Source organism: Balaenoptera musculus, chromosome 3, assembly GCF_009873245.2.
Source record: "Balaenoptera musculus isolate JJ_BM4_2016_0621 chromosome 3, mBalMus1.pri.v3, whole genome shotgun sequence".
Classification (NCBI taxonomy): Eukaryota; Metazoa; Chordata; class Mammalia; order Artiodactyla; family Balaenopteridae; genus Balaenoptera; species Balaenoptera musculus.
Window position 1 is genome coordinate 27,470,406 of NC_045787.1, and position 20,095 is coordinate 27,490,500.

At 42.4% G+C, this 20,095-nt stretch overlaps 1 protein-coding gene across 9 annotated transcripts in view; it reads left to right on the forward strand.

The window, feature by feature from the left end:
- RAI14 (retinoic acid induced 14) overlaps positions 1-20,095 on the forward strand; it is a 149,907-nt gene that overhangs the window by 108,232 nt on the left and 21,580 nt on the right. For 8 of the 9 annotated variants that reach the window (XM_036845762.1, XM_036845763.1, XM_036845768.1 and 5 more), the window contains 2 exons: positions 7,353-7,441; positions 16,384-16,448. In XM_036845762.1, the coding sequence (XP_036701657.1) occupies positions 7,353-7,441; positions 16,384-16,448 (154 nt within the window). The remainder of the gene's footprint in view (positions 1-7,352; positions 7,442-16,383; positions 16,449-20,095) is intronic. The other variant, XM_036845769.1, reaches the window with a different exon arrangement.

Consider the following 20,095-nt stretch of genomic DNA (forward strand, 5'->3'; position numbering starts at 1 on the left):
CTGGTACGTGCTACAACGTGGATGAACCTTGAAAACAGGCCAAATGGAAGAAGCCAAGCACAAAAGACCACATATTGTATGATTCGATCTTGATGACATGTCCAGAATAGGCAAATCCATAGTTACAGAAAGTAGATTAATGATGGCCAAGGGTAGGCATGGGAATGGAGAGTGAATACTAATGGGTACAAGGATTTTTTTTAAGCTGGTGAAAATGTTCTGGAATTAGATAGTGATGTTGGTTGCACAACTTTGTGAATATACTAAAAACAACTGAATTGTGCATTTTAAAATGGTGAATTTACGTACCATTAAAACATATCTCAATAAAAAGATTGAGATCTGCTCATGCTGTTTTTGCTGTCTTTGTTTAATTTGTCTTAATAGAATTATATCGCAGCATCATGCGTTTGTATTAAATGGTTTATCACAGAGTTTCTCAACCTGGGCACTACTGACATTTTGATATGTTGATATTACTGACATTTTAGACTAGTCAGATAATTGTTTGTTGTGGGGCCTGTGCATTGTAGGATGGTTAGCAGCATATATGGTCTTTACACATTAGACACCAGGAGAATCTGCCCACTCCCTACCCTGTGAATAATCAAAAATGTCTCTGGATGTTGCCAAATGTCCAGATGCCCCTGGGTGGGGCAAAAATCACCCCCAGTTGAGAGCCACTGGTTTATCTTTAGTCTTCCTACTAAAAGCTTACCCACTAGAATTGAAAACAGGTGTCCACGCAAACACTTGTACACAAATGTTTTAGCAGCATTATTTGCAATAATAGATCCATGAGGGCTTTTTGTTATTCACCATGTGTTTCTCAGTGCTTAGAACCGTGTCTGGCACATAAATACCCTAGTATAGTAAGTGTATGAGTGAATTAATATATTTAGCTATAGCAATTTATAAAAATATACAACTATAGAAATATCAAAATTATGCCATTCTTGGGTTAGGTCTAATGCCCTAGAATTAACATTGTCAAGAACAGTCTCTGTTTGGGGGCGAGGGGGGCCTGTTAATCAGCCTCCTACTTTGCCTGCCCGCCTCACCCCAATCTGCAAACTGTCTTTATCCAGAGGTGTGTTGTTTTACCAGCTCTCCAGGGCACGGGCCGTTAAAGGCCACCAGCCATGCTCTTCATTAGTGGTGTGCTGACCTGGGGCACCATCTACTCCCTGAGCCTGAGGTCACCCCACAGAGGCCCATCTGCCATCCAGACCAGCACCCACCAGTCACGGGGACTGCTGCCTTGAGGGGACTGCCGCCCTGAGGGGACCGCGTTTATCAGTCCCTGCAGAGGAAGGGAAACCTACTCGCTGTCATTTACAAACCCAGGTTCTGTCAGTGACTAATCATGTTTTCCCACCCAACTGAACCCAACTTTCCACTTGAGTATCTTATTAAAAGTTGGCTCTGCTTCTCGTTCACATTCAGAGGCTAAATGCTAATGACTTGTTGCTACCAAACCCTGCTTTGGGGATTATCACTTCTATGGAAGGCGCCAGAATGTTAGCAGCTCAAGTGTGAGCATTAGACAAGGCTGGTCTCAGATGGCTTTTTTTTTGGTCATCTGTGACTGTCTACAACTCTCTCTTTCTTGCTTTCCTCTTCCTCCTTTCTTTCCTTCTTTCTTCATTTCTTAAGCAATGATGGTTCTGACCTAATTTCTGCTAACCTGTCTTTTCTGAACAATGAGACAAATCCTTTTATTAAGCGACATGTCTCAGACTCTGTGCCTTGTCTTGTGTTGATGAGGCTCTGATAATTGGTGGTATTTTCTTGGATGTTTACTACATGCTTCACATTTTGCTAGTGCTTTTACATATATCTCATTGACTCCTCACAGCCCATTTTACAGGTGTGATGATGGTACTGTTATCACATTTTTGTAAAGAGCTATTTTATTTTAGAAATACATATTGAAATATTTATGAATGAAATGATATGACATGAGATTTGCATCAAAATAATAATGGTAAGGGTGTAGATGAAACAAGGTTGTTTCGCATTCAAGTTAGACATGGTATTGGATACAAAGGATTTCATTGCGTTATTATTTTTCCTTTGTAAAGTGCGTATCTTTTAAGTATATGTGTAGAAAAGTTCATAGACGAAAAGATATAAATGAGATTTGCCTCAAAATAATCCAGTTGTGGCAGGGGAGGAGGTAGGGTGGGTGAGTTTATAGATAAAGATCTGTGACTTTGAGTTATTGTTGTTGGGTTTCTATTTGTTTTCTTTTTGTTTTAGCTAAAAAAGGTACTGTTTAATTCTTATCCTCTACTTATAAATAGTTCTTTTACCTTGGCCAATATTTTAATAAACTTCTTTATGATGTTATTACACATGGCCTGAATTAAATAAAAAATTCATAGGAATAAAGCAACTAAGAAGTAAAAATATCTAGTTGTCACTTTTTTAATACATTTTTTAAAAACTGGATGTTTGTATCTTTTGACTGCCTTCATCTAGTTCCCCTTTTCCCAATCCCCTCACCTCTGGTAACCATAAATCTGATCTCTTTTTCTATGAGTTGTTTGGTTGGTTTGTTTGTTTTTGAAGTATAATTGACCTACAACACTGTTAGTTTCTATTACACAACATAGTGATTTGATATTTCTGTATATTCCAAAATGATCACAATGATAAGTCTAGTTACCATCTGTCACCATACAAAGATATTACATAGTTATTGACTATATTCCCCACGGTGTACACTTCATACCCCTGACTCATTTATTTTGCCACTGGAAGTTTGTACCTCTTAATCTCCCTCACTTATTTCTTTCCTCCCTCCACCCCCGTCCTGTCTGGCAACCACCTGTATCTGTAAGTCTGTTTCTGTTTTTTTATGTTTGTTCATTTGTTTTTTAGATTCCACATATAACTGAAATCATACAGTATTTGTCTCTGCCTGACTTATTTCACTTAGTGTAATACCCTCTAGGTTCGTCCATGTTGAAGCAAATGGCAAGATTTCATTCTTTTTTATGGCTGAGTAATAGTCCATAATGTATATATATACCACATCTTTATCCATTCATCTACTGATGGATAGTTACGATGCTTTCATATCTTGGCTATTGTATATAATGCTGCAGTGAACACTGGGGTGCATATATCTTTTCTAATTAGTGTTTTCATTTTCTTCAGATAAATACCCAGGAGTGGAATTGCTAGGTCATATGGTAGCTCTATTTTTAATTTTCTGAGGAATCTCCATACTGTTTTCCATAGAGTCTGCACCAATTAATATTCCCGCCAAAAGTGTGCTAAGGTTCCTTTCCTTTACATCCTTGCCAGCACTTGTTCCTTGTTATCTTTTTGATAATAACCATTCTGACAGGTGTCAAGTGATATCTCATTGTGGTTTTGATTTCCATTTCCCTGATGAGTGATGTTGAGCATCTTTTCATGTGCATGTTGACCATCTGTATATCTTCTTTGGAAAAATGTCTATTCAGATCCTCTGCCCATTTTTTAATTGCTTTTTTTTTTTTTTTTTTTTTGATGTTGAGTTGTATGAGTTCTTTGGATATTAACCCCTCATCAGATATACTGTTTGCAGATATCTTCCGTTCAGTAGACGGCTTTTTGTTTTGCTGATAGTTCTCGTTGCTGTGCAAAAGGTTTTTAGTTTGATTAGGTCCCATGTGTTTATTTTTGCTTTTGTTTCCCTTGCCTGAAGAGACATAGCCAAAAAAAAAAAACATTGTTAAGATTGACATCAAAGAGCATACTGCCTGTTTTCTTTTTATAGTTTCAGGTCTTACATTTAAGTCTTTAATCCATATTGAGTTGATTTTTGTATATGGTGTGAGAAAGTAGCCTAAATTGATTGTTTTGTGTGTAACTGTCCAGTTTTCCCAACACCATTTGTTGAAGAGACTGTCTTTTCCCCATTGTATATTCTTGCCTCCTTTGTCATAGAGTAATTGCCCGTATAAGTGTGGGCATATATGGCTGTCACCAGTGTCTGTGTCCCCAGGGTGAGCTCCAGCTGCCTCCTGCCTCTCCAGGATCAGCACCTGGGTCTGACCCAAGCTCCTTTCAAATGACTACTTCTGCCCTGGGTTCCAGAGCATGTGAGATTTTGTGTGAGCCTTTTAAGAGTGGAGTCTCTGTTTCCCACAGCCCTCTGGCTCTCCCGAAAGTAAGCCCCGCTGACTTCAAAGCCAAACATTCTAGGGGCTCATCTTCCTGGTGCAGGGCCACTGGGCCAGGGAACCCAGTGTGGGGCTTGGACCCCCCACTCCTTGGGGAGAGACTTTGCAATTGTAGTTATCCCCCTCTTTGAGGGTTACCCACCCAGGGCATGGATCTTGACTATAGCACATCTCCGCCCCTCCTACCTGTCTCATTGTGGTTCCTCCTTTATATCTTTGGTTGTAGAAGATCTTTTCTACTAGTCTTCTGATCTTTCATTAATAGTTGCTCTGTAAATAGCTGTAATTTTGGTGTGCCCGTGGAGGGGAGGGTGTTTCTACTCTGACAGCTTCTCTAATCAAAACATTTTTTAAGGATGAATTTGCCCTTATAAATATTTAATCCGATAATGTGCACAGAAACCTAATAGTTCTTCCTGTGGATGATCACACGCAAAATACCTAACACTGGGATCATTCAAGGTCCCAGTAGGAAACAGGTAGCACTCACATAGGATAATTGATGAGTGGTTAAGAAAGGAACTGTTTATACACATGTGGTCAGATTAAACCAGCAAGGCTGGAAAAGCAGCCCTGGCTAGTAACAGTGGGAAATATTTCACCACCACCACTACCCACACCTGAAGAGGCAAGGAGAGAAATCAGTTACCAAAACCCAGAAAGAGCTGCAGCTGTAGCTTTGGAAGAGCTGGCCCACAGAGCTGTGAACTTCACAGAGGAAGTAGAGGAAGGCAGCCAAGTCATCCATAGAACAGCATGTCGTGTTCATCAGAACACATTTATCAACATGCAGTAGTGGCCTACAGTAATGCTTTGTTGTCACATGTGTCTGCAATTTCAATCCCCTATTAATATAGCGTGCAATCCAGAGGTAATCCAGGAAGCCTCGGAGTAGAAAAAATATAAATATTACAGGGGGAAGAGGGTTAGTAACTCAGAGGGGCACATGAAGAGCTTCTGGGTTGCTGGCAGGAGACACGAGGAGGGATTTTGGGTCTCTGGCCAAGTTCTGTTTCTTCAGTATCAAAGTGAAAGTGGCATGTTCCATTTGTGAAGTTTTAGCAGGCTATACAATTACGGTATGTGTAGCTTTCTTTATATATGTTAAACTTCAATCAAAACTTCTGTATCTATACATACTTTTATGTTTTGTGTGTGTGTGTGCGCGCACGCTCGCGTGCGCATGCGTGTGAGTGTACTAATTACTAATCCTGGTACTTTTATCTTTAGCAAAAGATATGGCTGTCCTGATCATTTTGATTGAGTTCTCCCTGGTCATAGGAGATAGCAGAATGAATAGCTTAGAAGCAAACACATAGATATTAAGAAAAGAAGATAAATATTAATAAATATTAGGGCTTAATAATGCGGGGCATTTAGAGTCATAGCCTTGAAAGCAGAGTTCAATAATTGAGGCTCTTAATGGTGATATCATGTCCTCAAGAGCAATTTAATTATGTAACATATACTGTTACTAAAACTGGGGAGATTTTAGAAACCTTCCACTATGATTGAACAATTCACTGCTTAAAGATGAACTTTACTTATTGTAAAGTTAAGTTACCCCAACAATGCTGAAAACAGAGGTATTATTGTAGTGCCTTTTAGGGAGGTTCTTCGGGTTAAGCCGTATTTAATCAGGAATTCCATTTAAACAAGTCACCACGTTCCCAAGTCATTCCAGATGATCAGAGTTTCACCGTAATGCGTAATCACCTACAGAGTGGATTTTGACTGTAAAGAAACATTACACATAAACTGCTGCACAAATGCAGAAATAGTCGGTGTGACCAGAGCCAGATAAGCTTTAATTTATCATTTTAAAGAATGTTAGAGCCAGAGGGACCATCAGATATCATCTGAATCAATCCCCACATTTTACTGTGGAGGAAATTTAGGCTCAGAGAGGTTAAACTGACTTCCCAAAGACACATAGCTGACGTATGGCTGATTTGCAACCAGGACTGACCTATCCCCAATTGCTGACCTGCCCACCTTTACTCAGCCTAGCTCTCCAGAACAGAGGTGCTGGGTCAAGCTGACTTGGGTTTGAATCGGTTTAGCTCTTGGATTTGCTAGTTGAGTGTGACCCTGGGCCCCGGTGACAGGTCCTGTCCTATGAAAAAATATTGCCTGGGTATTAATTCAGAGGTACAGACACCAAGGTGCCGCATGGCAAGTATCTTGAGAAGTTAAGTCCCTAAGATAGAACTGAGGGAGGAGGAGAGCTGGGAGGATCCTTAACCTCCTTCTATAGGAAGGAGGCTGTGAAGAGGGAAGACCTCTGCAGTGGAGACCTTCCTGGGGTTTTTGCCTTCTCAGCCTCTGGGCCTGAATGCCCAGTGGAACTGTGCTTTCCTTCTGCCTGCAGAAGTGCTCTTTACTCCGGGATCTGCGGGGATAATGGGTATGGCATTTGGATGTTATCCCTTTCTACTGGCAAGTCTAAACATGCTGAGCGTGGTTTGTACTACCAAGTGTCATGGAATTCTGATGCCTAGTTGTGGGCTTTCTTTAATGCTGTTTGCACCTGACTGAGTGTAGACACCTGCCGTCTAATGGAGACGGTGTTAGGACTCACCCCAAAAGGCTTTTATGAGAATGAAAAGAGATAATGTATTAAAGTGAGTAGTTGGCACACATTAGCCACTTAAAAGTTGTGTACAACTACTGTTATTCAGCTAGAACACAGCAATGGATTTGACCTTGATGCTGTTCAAGAACCTTGACCATTGTTTGACTTAGACAGATTTCCCTTCATAGAGTGTATTACTTAAAAATAATGGCTTTGGTGAAAACACTAGACAGCAGAAAAAAAGTTGATAAATTACTTCTTATTTAGGAATCCGATCTAGTTGGGACTCTGGCTATTCTTTCCTAAAGGGACAAGGAATGTAGTTGTGTCTTACTTTTTTTCAAGCTTTGTCTTTACGTTGGAAGACCTAAGATCTAGCTCCTAATCCATTACTTAATGAAAAGTGTCAATGAGCAAATTATCAGACCGCTTTGAGCCTCCGTTTCCTCCTCTTTAAAATGAGGTTGATAATAATACCTACTCACAAGACAGTTGTGGAGCTTAAGTGAGAGAAAGTGTACACAAAGAGGCAAAAACATGGTCAGAGATGAACTCTGAAGAGTGGAAGTCTTCAGGAGATTATGTTACCTCTTTTCCAGTTTTCATCTTGCTGCTACAAAAGGACACGTGGAATGCCTCAGGGTCATGGTTACACATGGCGTGGATGTGACAGCCCAAGATACTGCCGGTATGTAGTCTTTTTCTCTTAAGTCAACAGGCCAGCCGGAAAGTAGGTATCACAAAGGTGATACATATTCATTGTGGAAAATGTACAATCTATACAGATAAGCCAAAAGAAGAACATAGAGTCTACTCCATTGACCAGGCTCTGACATGGCTTCGTTATTCGTGCCTTTACAGGTGTTTTCATCTTATATGTGGTTAGTCAACTAGAGACTGTATGCTTTTTATCCCCCATTTAAAAATTTTATTTTCTAAGATTACATGTATGGACCAAGCACCTTTCCCTAATTTTTGTTTTTATGAATCATGGTATGAAGTGATGAATGGAGTGAATTGTGTAGGCGCTCATTTTGTCAACTAGCTGAGTTGAGCTCTGTGGACAGAAGCCAGGATCCTAATGTGGACCAGCTGCCCATGGTCTGCACCCCTTACTGTGGTTTAGTGCATCTGAATCACCTGGGAACTGGAGGGGAGGAAGGGAGGGAGAGAAAGGGGCAAAGGAGAGGAAAGAAAAGGATAAACAGTGCACGCGCGCGCGCGCACACACACACACACACACACACACACACACACACACACACACACACACACACACACACACACACACACACACACACACACACACACACACACACACACACACACACAACCCCACACACACACACAACCCCACACATATATACCCAAATTCTACCTTCTGAAATTCAGGTTCCATTGTCCGAACATTTCCAGCCAATTGGTATTTTTTGTAAAGCTCCCAGGTGATTCTAATGTGAAGCCAGTGTTGATAGATGATGATCAAGGCAAATAGAAGAGGAAGTGTAGTCTTGTCTTTTATGAACGTTGTTTTACAGGAAGGAGCCCCTGGGGTCTCCAGCCTGGGATTCTGCCCCTGTTGGCCACACCAAAAGATCAAAGCAGCTACTGATGGCTTTTCATTTCTATATTGTACTTGAAAATCTGTCTTCTAATAGGCTTTTGGTGGTTTTTACTGGAACATAAAATCAGTCTATTTCATAGTCTTTATTTAGGCTTTTCATTAATCCGTAATGGATCACTTTCCCTTCCCCAAATCACTGACCCCTCACAGTAGTCATCTTGGGGGCAGATTAGTCGATCAGGTATTGTGAAAATATAATTATTTCAAAATATGGCTGGAACACTTGTGTTTTGGAATTGTTTTCATAAAGGCCGTGGCATTAAAAAGAAATAATCTCAGTGTTTGGGGACCTTTATTCTTTGAGAATAGATTTGTTTTTTTAGGACAGGCCAAGAGCCACTTGAAGTCAAGTCAGGTGAATGAGGTGTCAACCTGGTAAAACCATTTTTGGTCAAAAATAGTGAGTGATTGAAGTAACCGAATGATTTTCCTGAGCAGTGCCACAGAAAGCTCCAGAAAAATATTTTGAGAAATGGCAATACCAACAGAAGAAAGAATGGTTTCCCTAAGTGACCACCTTGAAGGAAACCCTAACTTATGTTGCTAATTAAAATCATCTTTAATCCCAAGACCCAGTTATTTTGTTTTTAAAGTTTATTGTTACTACTTTTTAAGTTGTACCACATACACTTAGAGCAGTATGAGTGGCTACAGTCCCCTTGATGAAACATACGTCCTCTTAAGTAGACAGGGTTTCTTCTCGAAGAAAATCATAATCTAGAAGAATTTTCTTAGAGTGAATATATTTGAGCTGTAACACAGTTTTGTTTAACTGCATTTGATGTTGAAAGATAGATTAGACAGGAATCTGGTTACTTCCATCATAACCAAACATCTCTCCCCCATATTTTTATTAAAGGGAAAAAATGTTTCTTTAATACATGCTCATTGTAGAAAATTTGGGAAATACAGAAAACTACCAAGAAGATAACCGATGCTTCTACTCCAAGAAGAAAAAAATTTTACTGTTTAGCTATATTTCCTACCAGATTTTTATGGCACATTTTTACATAGTTGAGATCACATTATATAATTAAATCCTGCCTTTAAAAAAAAAAAAAAGATTACCATGATCATTTTCTGCACTAAAACCTTTTAAGAAGCGTCGTTTTTTTGGCCATCTAACACCACGTGGGCAGAGTTTGTGTTTACTACCAGAGCCCTCACTCAGTTTCTGAGAGTCTGGGGAGTCGGGCAGTGAGACCTGGACACCCCAGCGCAGTTCCCTCTTCCTTGCCAGCTGAGATGACAGTGCCCTCCAAGAAGCTGGAGGGGAGGACTTCCCTGGCGGTCCAGTGGTTAAGACTGCGCTTCCACTGCAGGGAGCATGGGTTCAACCCCTGGTCGGGGAACTAAGATCCCATGTGCTGCAAGGCGTGGCCAAAAAAAAAAGAAGCTGGAGGGGACACTGCAGACCCATCCTGGATGCTTCTCTGCTGGTCAGTGGGAACTGCCACAGCCCATTTGTTTCAACTCTGATTGAAACTGGTAGAATCCACAGCACTTTGTAGCCCCAGAACATCATCCAAACATCCCATGAGTTGGAAATGTCTCAGAGCTGCCGGTCACTTCCCTCCTGCCTGACGTTTTTAACAATGAGGTCAGCACTCTGGTCCTTGGGCTTAATGTTTTATTTTAGTCTGAGTGAGGCACTGACTTCTTGTGATTTCTTGAAAACATGCAAAGGGAACACAGGAACAAAAGAAGGAAAAGCAGCATGGATAAAAGTGCATAGAGAGTCTGTTGTGTTATGTAGAACAACACTTCTCAAACTTTTTTCTGTTACAATGAACCAGATAAACGTGATGGCCTTTACTGCTCACATCCTTCCTGTCGGCTATATCACCCACTCCCATCTCTCCCTCTCAAGAACACGTATCAGAATCCAAGGGAAGGACAAGGACATAAGTCACTGTGCTTTAGTGGTCGTCATTTGCCCAAAACGTTTGACGAATGAATTAATTAAATGGCTCCACTCTCATAGGTGCTGTCTTTTCAGTAAACCTATCTGAAGTTTTGCCGTATTATTACTAAGATATAGTCGTCTTCAATCCCAACAGCCACTGAGAACTCGTATGAAAATCTGTTACCATAAATCCAACTGCCCTATAGAGTTTCTGAAAAAAACCTGCTTTCAAAATATATCATTACACTGACCCTTTTAATTCTTTTTATCCACAAAGTCTACAGGATGATTTTAAACTGGTGATTGGATTTAAGTTCAGAAGCAAAGGGTTTTTAGCATCTATTTCTTTATCAACTATCCTTCCACATAAAATGCTTGGAAGTCCGACCAGAGTATTTTTTTTTAAATTTATTTTATTTTATTTTTATTTTTAGCTGCATTGGGTCTTCGTTGCTGTGTACGGGCTTTCTCTAGTTGTGGAGAGCGGGGGCTACTCTTCTTTGTGGTGCACAGGCTTCTCATTGCGGTGGCTTCTCCCGTTGCGGAGCACGGGCTCTAGGCATGCAGGCTTCAGTAGTTGTGGCTCGCGGGCTCTAGAGCGCGGGCTCAGTAGTTGTGGCGCACGGGCTTAGCTGCTCTGTGGCATGTGGGATCCTCCCAGACCAGGGCTCGAACCCGTGTCCCCTGCACTGGCAGGCGGATTCTTAACCACTGTGCCGCCAGGGAAGCCCCTGACCAGAGACTTTTCGTAAGTGCTTTACAAACACTCTTAGGAGCAGAACACTGTCAGAAGATAAGGCCTTGGGTATAGTACAATACATCTCAATAATCATTTTAGATGGCCTTTGAGGCTTAGGTGAGATGATACGTGTGGGCATCTTAGCGCCCAGCACGCAGTGAGTGCTCACTGTGTTTGGCTCCTATTTTATGATGATTATTGCTACTTCATCCACATCACCTTTATTCTCTTTTACACATCAGGCTTTTGCAGAGGTTTCACATCTTAAAAAAAAAAAAAATTGTGATCATCACCAAGCCAAATACTCTCGTAGTACAAATCAGAAAAGAAATTCCAAAACTGGCAGAAGCTCATGACTCATGTTTTTGGTTTGGGGGGTTCCCCCCATTCCTTATTGCCTGTTTGCCAAACAACGCCATAGGCGTATATATATAGCAATCAGCTGGCAAAGTCCACGCCTAAACCCATAGCGCTGACTCTGAACAGGGCCTGCGTAATTGTCCAGCACCTCTCGTTGCTTTGTTTGCTCTTGTTCTTCACTGATGTAGGAAGTGGCATTTCTGTCTGTTTCTTTAGAAATCACTTCTCCCAGGTTTCTAGGCTTTTTTTTTTTTTTTTTTTTAATGGCTGCAGTTAGCACCTGGGAGGATGAGATTGGATTAAACAGAAGCATTTACAGAAGATTGAAGACCAAAGAATCTTCTGTTTGTTATCAGTGCTCATCTGAAGCATGAGCTTTCAGACCCCCTTTATTAGCAAACGTATGCATTTGACACAGTGTGATCCAGTGGCTTAAACAAGGTAGACTTTTCTGTCTCTCAGTTGAAAGTCCCAAATTGGTATGGCAGCTTGGCTCCACACCAAGGGACCCAGACTCCTGTTGCTCCACCATCCAGGGTGTTGCCTTGGTCCTAATGGCCCAGGATGGCTCCCCCGAGTCTGCATCGCAGTCACAGTGGGCAGAAGGGCAAGCCCAGCCCACAGAGTGATCTGTGGCCACACCTGGCTTTAAGGGCAGCTGGGAATTCTGGGCAGCAAATTACCCAATTAAAAATAGAGAAGGTTTTGCTGTAGAAGGAGGTGGAAACAGATTGAAGGATGATGTGCAATTTCCGTCACACTCCCATATCTTAAATTTTCCCTGATTACTTTGCACACAAAACTTCTTTTCTCATAGAAGAAGAGAGGCTTAGGAAAGTGAGAACTGAAGTATGGAAATACCATAATGCACAGAGGTCTCAGGAGGGGGACACTTGAGAACCCTTACTCTTTTCTAGGGTTTCGGGTGCTGGTTTAGCTTTTGTTTGGATTTCTGGGTGGCCCTCCATTCCATTATGCCCCTAATCCCACTTACATATGGCACCATGTGAAGACACAGATGGTAATATTCATCTTAAAATTCAGGCACTTGAGAGAATGGGTCATTTAAAATGTTAATTGCAAATTATAGCCCACTGAGTGTATTTTGTATTTTCAGTTGGATTAAAGGCAAACCAAGAAACGATTGTATGATTTATAGTCCTTTATTTGCTGTTCATGCATGTGTATGGGATGTCAGGAGGGCCAACCGTATACAGTTGATCAGCATGACCTGGCCATGAAAATATTTCAGATGATACACCCACCACACACAAAAAAATCTTTTGATTCTATATAAAACAATATGCACAGCTACTTTGTGGAGATTAAGGGATAATTCAAAACTCTATTTAATAGTAAGAATGGTTATTAGAAATCTCCTCTATATATGTATATGTGTTTGTGTGAAACTGAATCACTTTGCTGTACACCAGAAGGTAACACAACATTGCAAATCAACTATACTTCAATTAAAAAAAGACAAATTTTTTTTAATGATTTTTTTATTGAAATATAGTTGATTTACAATATTGTGGGGTCTTCTTTTTTTAACTTTTATTTTACATTGGGGTGTAGTTGATTAACCATGTTGTGTTAGTTTCAGGCGTACAGCAAAGTGATTCAGTTATACTATACATGTATCTATTCTTTTTAATAAATAAAATTTAAAAAAGGAAATACATCTTTTATACCCTGATCTCTCCCCTGGAACTATAACTAGGTGAATAGACTTCTGCTTCAATGATTAAAAACTTGATGTAAAGATAAGCATTTCTAAGAACAGTGTTGTTTAAATATATTTGAAGTTGTAAATAAGAAACAAATTAATTTATACTTTTATTGTTTATATTCAGCATTCTGAAACTCTGGTTCTTAAATAGATATTTTAAACCTTATCTAGTCGAGTATCATTTAATTCTCTTTCTTTTTCTAAATGTCTCCATATTATAATCTGAAACTATAATTACTCAAACTTCAGCCTTTTGGTGCTTGTTTGTCATGTCTTTGTGTCTTATGACCTCATCGGTTTAAAAATTTGTCACCTACACTTGAAGACTGTGTTCTCAGTCCCATCAGTAGTTCCTCCACTCTATGAGTGAGTTCTTCTCTGTTTCAGCAGCAATCTTAAATCACTGAATAAATGGTTGTTGTCTGAGGTAGGTTGGAGGATGGTGTTCGTGGCTACAATGGCTAGGTCATCCTTCTTAGACTCTTTCAATAACAGGATTCTTAAACCACCTGGAATAGCCCACGACTCTTGACTTATAAATAGCCCTGGTCTTTTCGCTTATAGAGTTCTGCTGAGATGCACTTGAATTAGGGTTGCCCTGTTATTTTCCTATAGGGAAGTTTCTTCCTGATATTCCAGACAGATCCACAGCTGAGTGGGGGCCAGACTTATGCACTGGCTCGTTTCAGTGAGGTTCTGTCACTAATATAATATATTCTCTCCAGGAAATGTTGCATTTGGAAAGAGAATTTTGTTTTAATGGTAGCAGTGAGAGACATCTCACTCCAGTGTCATGTTGTCCAGGGAATGATGCATCATTTGAATTTTTAGACTTTTAAGTGAAAAATGCTTTTGTGCTCCTGGTTAGGAAAACACATCACAGGGCCAAGGAATAAGACAATTTTGTTTCTCTAGAAACACAGTGCTCACTTCCAGGTATGACTAGAACACTTGGAGTGAAAAATAAAAGCCTGTTATTTATTTTATGATGAATTGTTTAAATCTCCCTACACTCTTGTCTTTGGAGAACTGTGCCTTTTTCCAGTGGGTGCTATTTATGTAGAAGAGCTTTTGTCCACGGGGTAGACAAAAGTTAAGGCATTGCATACACGACATAAACAGTCTTCTACTTACAATCAGGATGGGTTCCAAAAGTTCATCTGTAAGGCATTTGTTTAAAACACAGAATGTGCTTGTCCTTAGAAACACTGGAATAAATGATGGTTGAGGGCCAGGCTAACCCACCAAAACCTATTTAACACATAATGTAACTGAACTCACTATTGTGTGTTATACATCCTGAAAGGAGGGGGTCTCCTGCGGTAAAAGGAGGAAGGGGAAGAGAAGATCTTTGTCTTCCTGCTTCCAAGGGTCTCAGTCCCTCATCTCCTGACCTTCCTCATCCTCATCCATTTGGGAGGATGTCAAAGGATTCCTTGCCTCAGTGTTCTACCCCCATCAATTAACTCCCCTCACACATACCCTGAAAATCTCTGTGCAGCCACTCAGAAAAGAAGGAATCTGATCTTTTGACCTCACACATGCTTTTGTGCAGCTCACTGGGGTCCTAAAACCCTCTACTTTTAAATATGGTATTTCCTAGCCATATGATAACCTAATAATTAGTGGATTTCTGGTCAGTGTTATTATAAAGACTAATTCAGAAAGGAGAAATGGTATTTGGAGACTGGACCACCATATAATAGAAGCTGTTCCTCTAAGCCAGGGGTTCTCAACCGGGGGTGATTCCCACCCATCCAGGGGATATTTGGCAATGTCTGGGGACATTTCTGATTGTCCCAACTGGACGTCCAGTGGGTAGAGGCCAGAGATGCTACTCACCATCCTATAGTACATAGGACCACCTGACCAGCTTCAAATGTCAAGAGCAGTAAGGCTGAAAAACATGCTTTAAGCCTGTTATGGCTTAAAGTATGGGTTGCTTACAGGTGTTACATTGGGGGTATCTTGGTCAAACAGTTTACAAATGCAGGATTTAGGAGTTTCCTAGGTGTATTGGGTTGGCTGGCAGTGGTAACTTTGGTTCCCTCCCTCCAAATCCCCCTCCGCAGACATCTGTAGTGGACATACCCTCTAATTCAAATTAACAAATGTGTATCGAGAGCCTATTATGTGCCAGCAGTGCTGTAGGCTCTTGGGATATAGAGTTTATATTCTAGTGGGGAAAGAAGAGCAGTTAGACATAAGAGTGTGTGTGTGTGTGTGTGTGTGTGTGTGTGTGTGTGTGTGTGTGTGTGTGTGTGTGTGTGTGTGTGTAGGGAGAGAGGAGTGGGGTGGAAAGGGAGAGCTGAAGGTGCTGGGTGCTATGAAGGATAAAAGAATGAAGCAGGAAGTAGGGATAAAAGAGGTGGGGGAGGAACTGGAATTTTAAGTGGTGAGGTCAGGAAAGGTCTCATCCAGAAGACCGTGTTTCAGTGGCATCCGAGGGAGGTAAGAGGGCAAGCTGGGTGGTTATCTTAGAGGAGGAGGGTCCAGGCCAAGCAAAGAGTAATTTGCCAGGGCCCTGGGGTGGGAACCTGCTGGTCTGGTAGGGCTGCCTCTAGGCCCCTCTTCCATAGAAACTCTATGGGCCCATTCGGTGGTAGCGGGGAGGGACCTGGGTATAGCGTTAAAATTTCCTAAAGTAATCTGGCCACAGAAACGTCAGAGAGTCTCATGTTGTTGTAATGTTCAGTGAAGGGAGAGTGAAGAGATGCTACTTTGCTAGTGTGTTGTTTTTATAACCCTTTTCCTTCTTCCATGTAAGAACTTGGGACATCTGAACTCCAGGTAATTTCCATACAGAGCTGGAGCACATTTGGGGGAAGGAGAAACGAGAGGTGGAAGTGGGGTTTCGTGCGGGCGTTTGGTGTGCCCCCTGCTGGCTCACTGGCTGCCTTTGCTGGGTTCCTGGGCCAGTGGCAGTCGTGGCCTGGTGTGACTGTTATGGACGCGGGGCCTCTGGCACCCGTGCTGACAGCTGAAAGCAGAGCTTCCAAGGTGCATACCAGGAGTCCACCGCAAGCTTCTAGCCCAGAGCTTGATTGTACCCCAGGAGGACAGCAGCTGGCATGGCCTCTGAATGTTATCCGGGGGACGGGATGCTCTGTGTCCTCCCCACTTCTGTCACACTGAACTTTGCGGAGAAGAAGTTGAGGCCTCATTCTCAAGAGGAACAATTCCGTCTTTGTCGGAGAATAATTTATTTCCTCGTAGTTGTCTTCATTACAGAGATAAGAGATTAAAAAAAATTTTTTTTTTAATCCATTTAGGACACAGTGCTTTGCACCTTGCAGCCAAGAACAGCCACCATGAATGCATCAAGAAGCTCCTTCAGGTAAAGTGGAACAACAGAAAATTATAAATGCATCATTTTTAAAATTTGAAAGTAACCTTGTGTGTGAAAGAACAAACACATACACACATACTCCTTCAAATATTATCCCAGAACCTGGGTTTCCTAAGAAGCTTCATTATAACCAAGGAGAAGATTATTTCCATAGCAGTTGCACTGGTAGAGAAGAGGATCCTAATAAAAATTTGGAGTGTCTTTCTGGGATCCAGCCCTTTTCTCCGCTTTATATTCAGCTCTTTTTTTCTTATTGGAAGGACTTGTACCCTTTACATAGTCAGCTTGAGAAAAAATTTTCATGCTGTTGGAGATCCTTATAATACAGGATCTCCAGTATCCTAGTATTTATTCTCTCTCAGTCATTAGTAGAATGCAGCTTTTCTTTTTTTTATTATTATTAATTAATTAATTTATTTATTTATTTTCGGCTGTGTTGTGTCTTTGTTTCTGTGCGAGGGCTTTCTTTAGCTGCGGCAAGCGGGGGCCACTCTTCATCGCGGTGCGCGGGCCTCCCACTATCGTGGCCTCTCTTGTTGCGGAGCACAGGCTCCAGACGCGCAGGCTCAGTAGTTGTGGCTCACGGGCCTAGTTGCTCCGCGGCATGTGGGATCCTCCCAGACCAGGGCTCGAACCCGTGTCCCCTGCATTAGCAGGCAGATTCTCAACCACTGCGCCACCAGGGAAGCCCCAGCTTTTCTTGATAAGCAAAATTTCAACCACTGTTTCCTTGTATGTAACTTGATGAGCCTTTAGTTCTTAGCTTTTGTTCAAGTTCTTGGTTTTATTCTTCTTTATAATTTTAGGTCAACTCCCTGGTTTGATAACCTTGCCAGGAAGTTTATAATGATTGCTTCGGGTGACTTCCGTATATCTTTAAAGATGAATAGTTCATGAAATCCCAATAGCAGTTTGCACAGTAACTTCCAGCTGTTGCCAGTCAAAATGCAAGCTGGCTGTTTTCAGGAACAGCACAGAGCAATAAAATACGTGTTTGGAGTAATGTCTGTTCTCTTGAGCTGTTGTCCTGGCCTTCCTGAGCATCGTTTGGGACGCAGCATCTTGCTTTAATTTGGCTTTGCAATTCTAATGCAGCAATATGGGCACATTCTTCAACTTGTCCTGGTCTGTTGATCACACAGCTTCTTGTCTTGCATGACCTGATGCAAGCTACCACCAATGCCAGCAATGCTTAACCTTAAGAGGTCTTTGAAGTGAAATTCAAGAAACATAGATCAACATCTGTGATGATGATGATGATGATTTTTTTTTTTTTTAAGATTTATTGATTGATTGATTGATTGATTGCTATGTTGGGTCTTCGTTTCTGTGTGAGGGCTTTCTCTAGTTGCGGCAAGTGGGGGCCACTCTTCATCACGGTGCGCGGGCCTCTCACTATTGTGGCCTCTCTTGTTGCGGAGCACAGGCTCCAGACGCGCAGGCTCAGTAGTTGTGGCGCACGGGCCTAGTTGCTCTGCGGCATGTGGGATCTTCCGGGACCAGGGCTCGAACCCGTGTCCCCTGCATTAGCAGGCAGATTCTCAACCACTGTGCCACCAGGGAAGCCCGATGATGGTTTTTATTCTGAGGCTCCTCTCTAAAGACAGTTACAATAGAACTTTTCTTCCCTGCCTCCACACCCATGGTCTTAACCTTAAATTTTTGTTTAACTTATTTGTATTTTAAATCTCCATTCCCATCCTGGCTTGGCTATCCAGACTTTGCATCTGGCTCTGATTTGAAGGAAGAATGAACTTGACAAGCTGGAAATCCTCATGGGCAAGGACCAGATATTCTAGCCTCTAATGTAATTTTATATCTGGTTATGCAAATGGATTGGTTTTTCCCTGGAATCTTTGAAGCCTTTAAACAGTTCCTTGTGCTGTTCTAAAATTAGGCCAAAACATGGTAAGCTGTAACGTGATCTCTATTCTTCTTACCACTGAAGGGCAGACAAACATTTCCAACATTGCCTGCTCTCCGCAAATTGTCTGAATTCTGTTCCTCTTTCTGGATAGCTGTTAAAACTGGAGGCTTTGACGGCCTCCTAATGGGCTGCTTACCTTGGGTCCTGCACCCCTCTGGTAACTGCTTCACTCCTCTCGTCTGGGCGACCCATGCCCTCCGTGATGGGGCCACTGCCATCTCGTGCGCCCCTCACCCTGCGCCCTCTCTCTCCGGCGTTTTGCTCTTACTGTCTGTCTGCTGGAGAGACTTCCCTTCTCCAGTGGCTACCATTTCAAAGTTCCACCTCCTTAAGGCAATGGGCACAAAGAGAGCCTTGTGAGAGTCTTCAGATGAACTCTCCCCCTTCCCCGAGAGCCCACCACTCCCCCCCACTCTCTCTTGTAGCAAGTGGTCCCTGGGCACCATGCACCTTGTCAAGCAGTGAGTATTTACTCACAGAGCAGCCCCTATCCCGCTGGAGCTTGCCATCTGGTAAACGAAGACAGAAATACACATGACCGATTGCACATCACTGGGAAGAAAACTAACAGAGTATTGTGAGAGGGGAGTGAGGGGGGATGTTCAGGAAGGCCCCGGGGAGGAGGTGTTATTTAAGCTGAGTACTCAGCGGGGCAGAGAGCCAAGGGGAGAGCATTCCAAGCAGACAGAACAACAAGTACAAGAGGCCTGAGGTAGGAAAGTCACTAACTAGCTGGGGAGGAAAGCAAGCCAGTGGATGGGCTGGGGGCAAAGCGAATGAGGAGCAGAAAGAAGGGCCCAGGGGACTTCCCTGGCGGTCCAGTGGTTGAGACCCTGCGCTTCCACTGCAGGGGGCGTGGGTAATCTCTGGTCAGGGATTCCGCATGCCGTGCAGGGAGGCCACCAAAAAAAAAAAAAAAAAAAAAAGAAGGGCCCAGGTTGCAGCCTTGTGTGTCACGATGGGCAGACAGTGATTCCTCAAAGTACAGTGTGGAACTGTGGAGGACTTTGAAGTAAAGAACAACACTGCCAGTTTGGAAGTTCACTCGATTTGTGTAGAGAATTGACTAAAGAACTGAGGACAGCCAGGTGGCCCTCAAGGCTGTCCAGGTGAGCAGGTGTTGGCTCAGACCAGGTGGTGACAGTGGAGAAAGAGAGGAGAGTAGATCAGGGTGTGTTTTGGGGACAGAATTGACAGGACGTGGTGGTAGGTTAGACGTGGCAGGAGGAAGAGGAGAAGAAATCAAGGATGACTCAGTGGTTTCTGGCTCAGTGACTAGACCGATGATAGCGCCGTTGACAGAGGCAGGGACGGCTCGGGAGGATCCGGCTGCGTGTCGGGGAGGGGAAACCAGAAGTGTTGGCTGTGCTGCGTTTCAGACGTCAGGCGGAAATGTGAAATAGGCTGTGGGTTGTCAAGCCGGGGGCTCAAGAGATGCCATCTGCTGTGTACAGAGATGAACACTGGCTGTAGCCCAGCCTGTCTGGCTTTGAATCCTGGCTCTGCCACTTACTGTGACCCGAGCAAATTACTAACTTCTTTGTACCTCAGTTTCCTCATCTGTAAATGGGGGTAATAACAGTATCTAACTAGGATTGTCAAGAGCCTTAAAACAATTCTTTGAACAGTGCCCGGCACATACTAATAGCCAATACTTACACACTAGTGCTGTCACTGTTAAGATATACACTCGGGAAGCAGTAGCTTC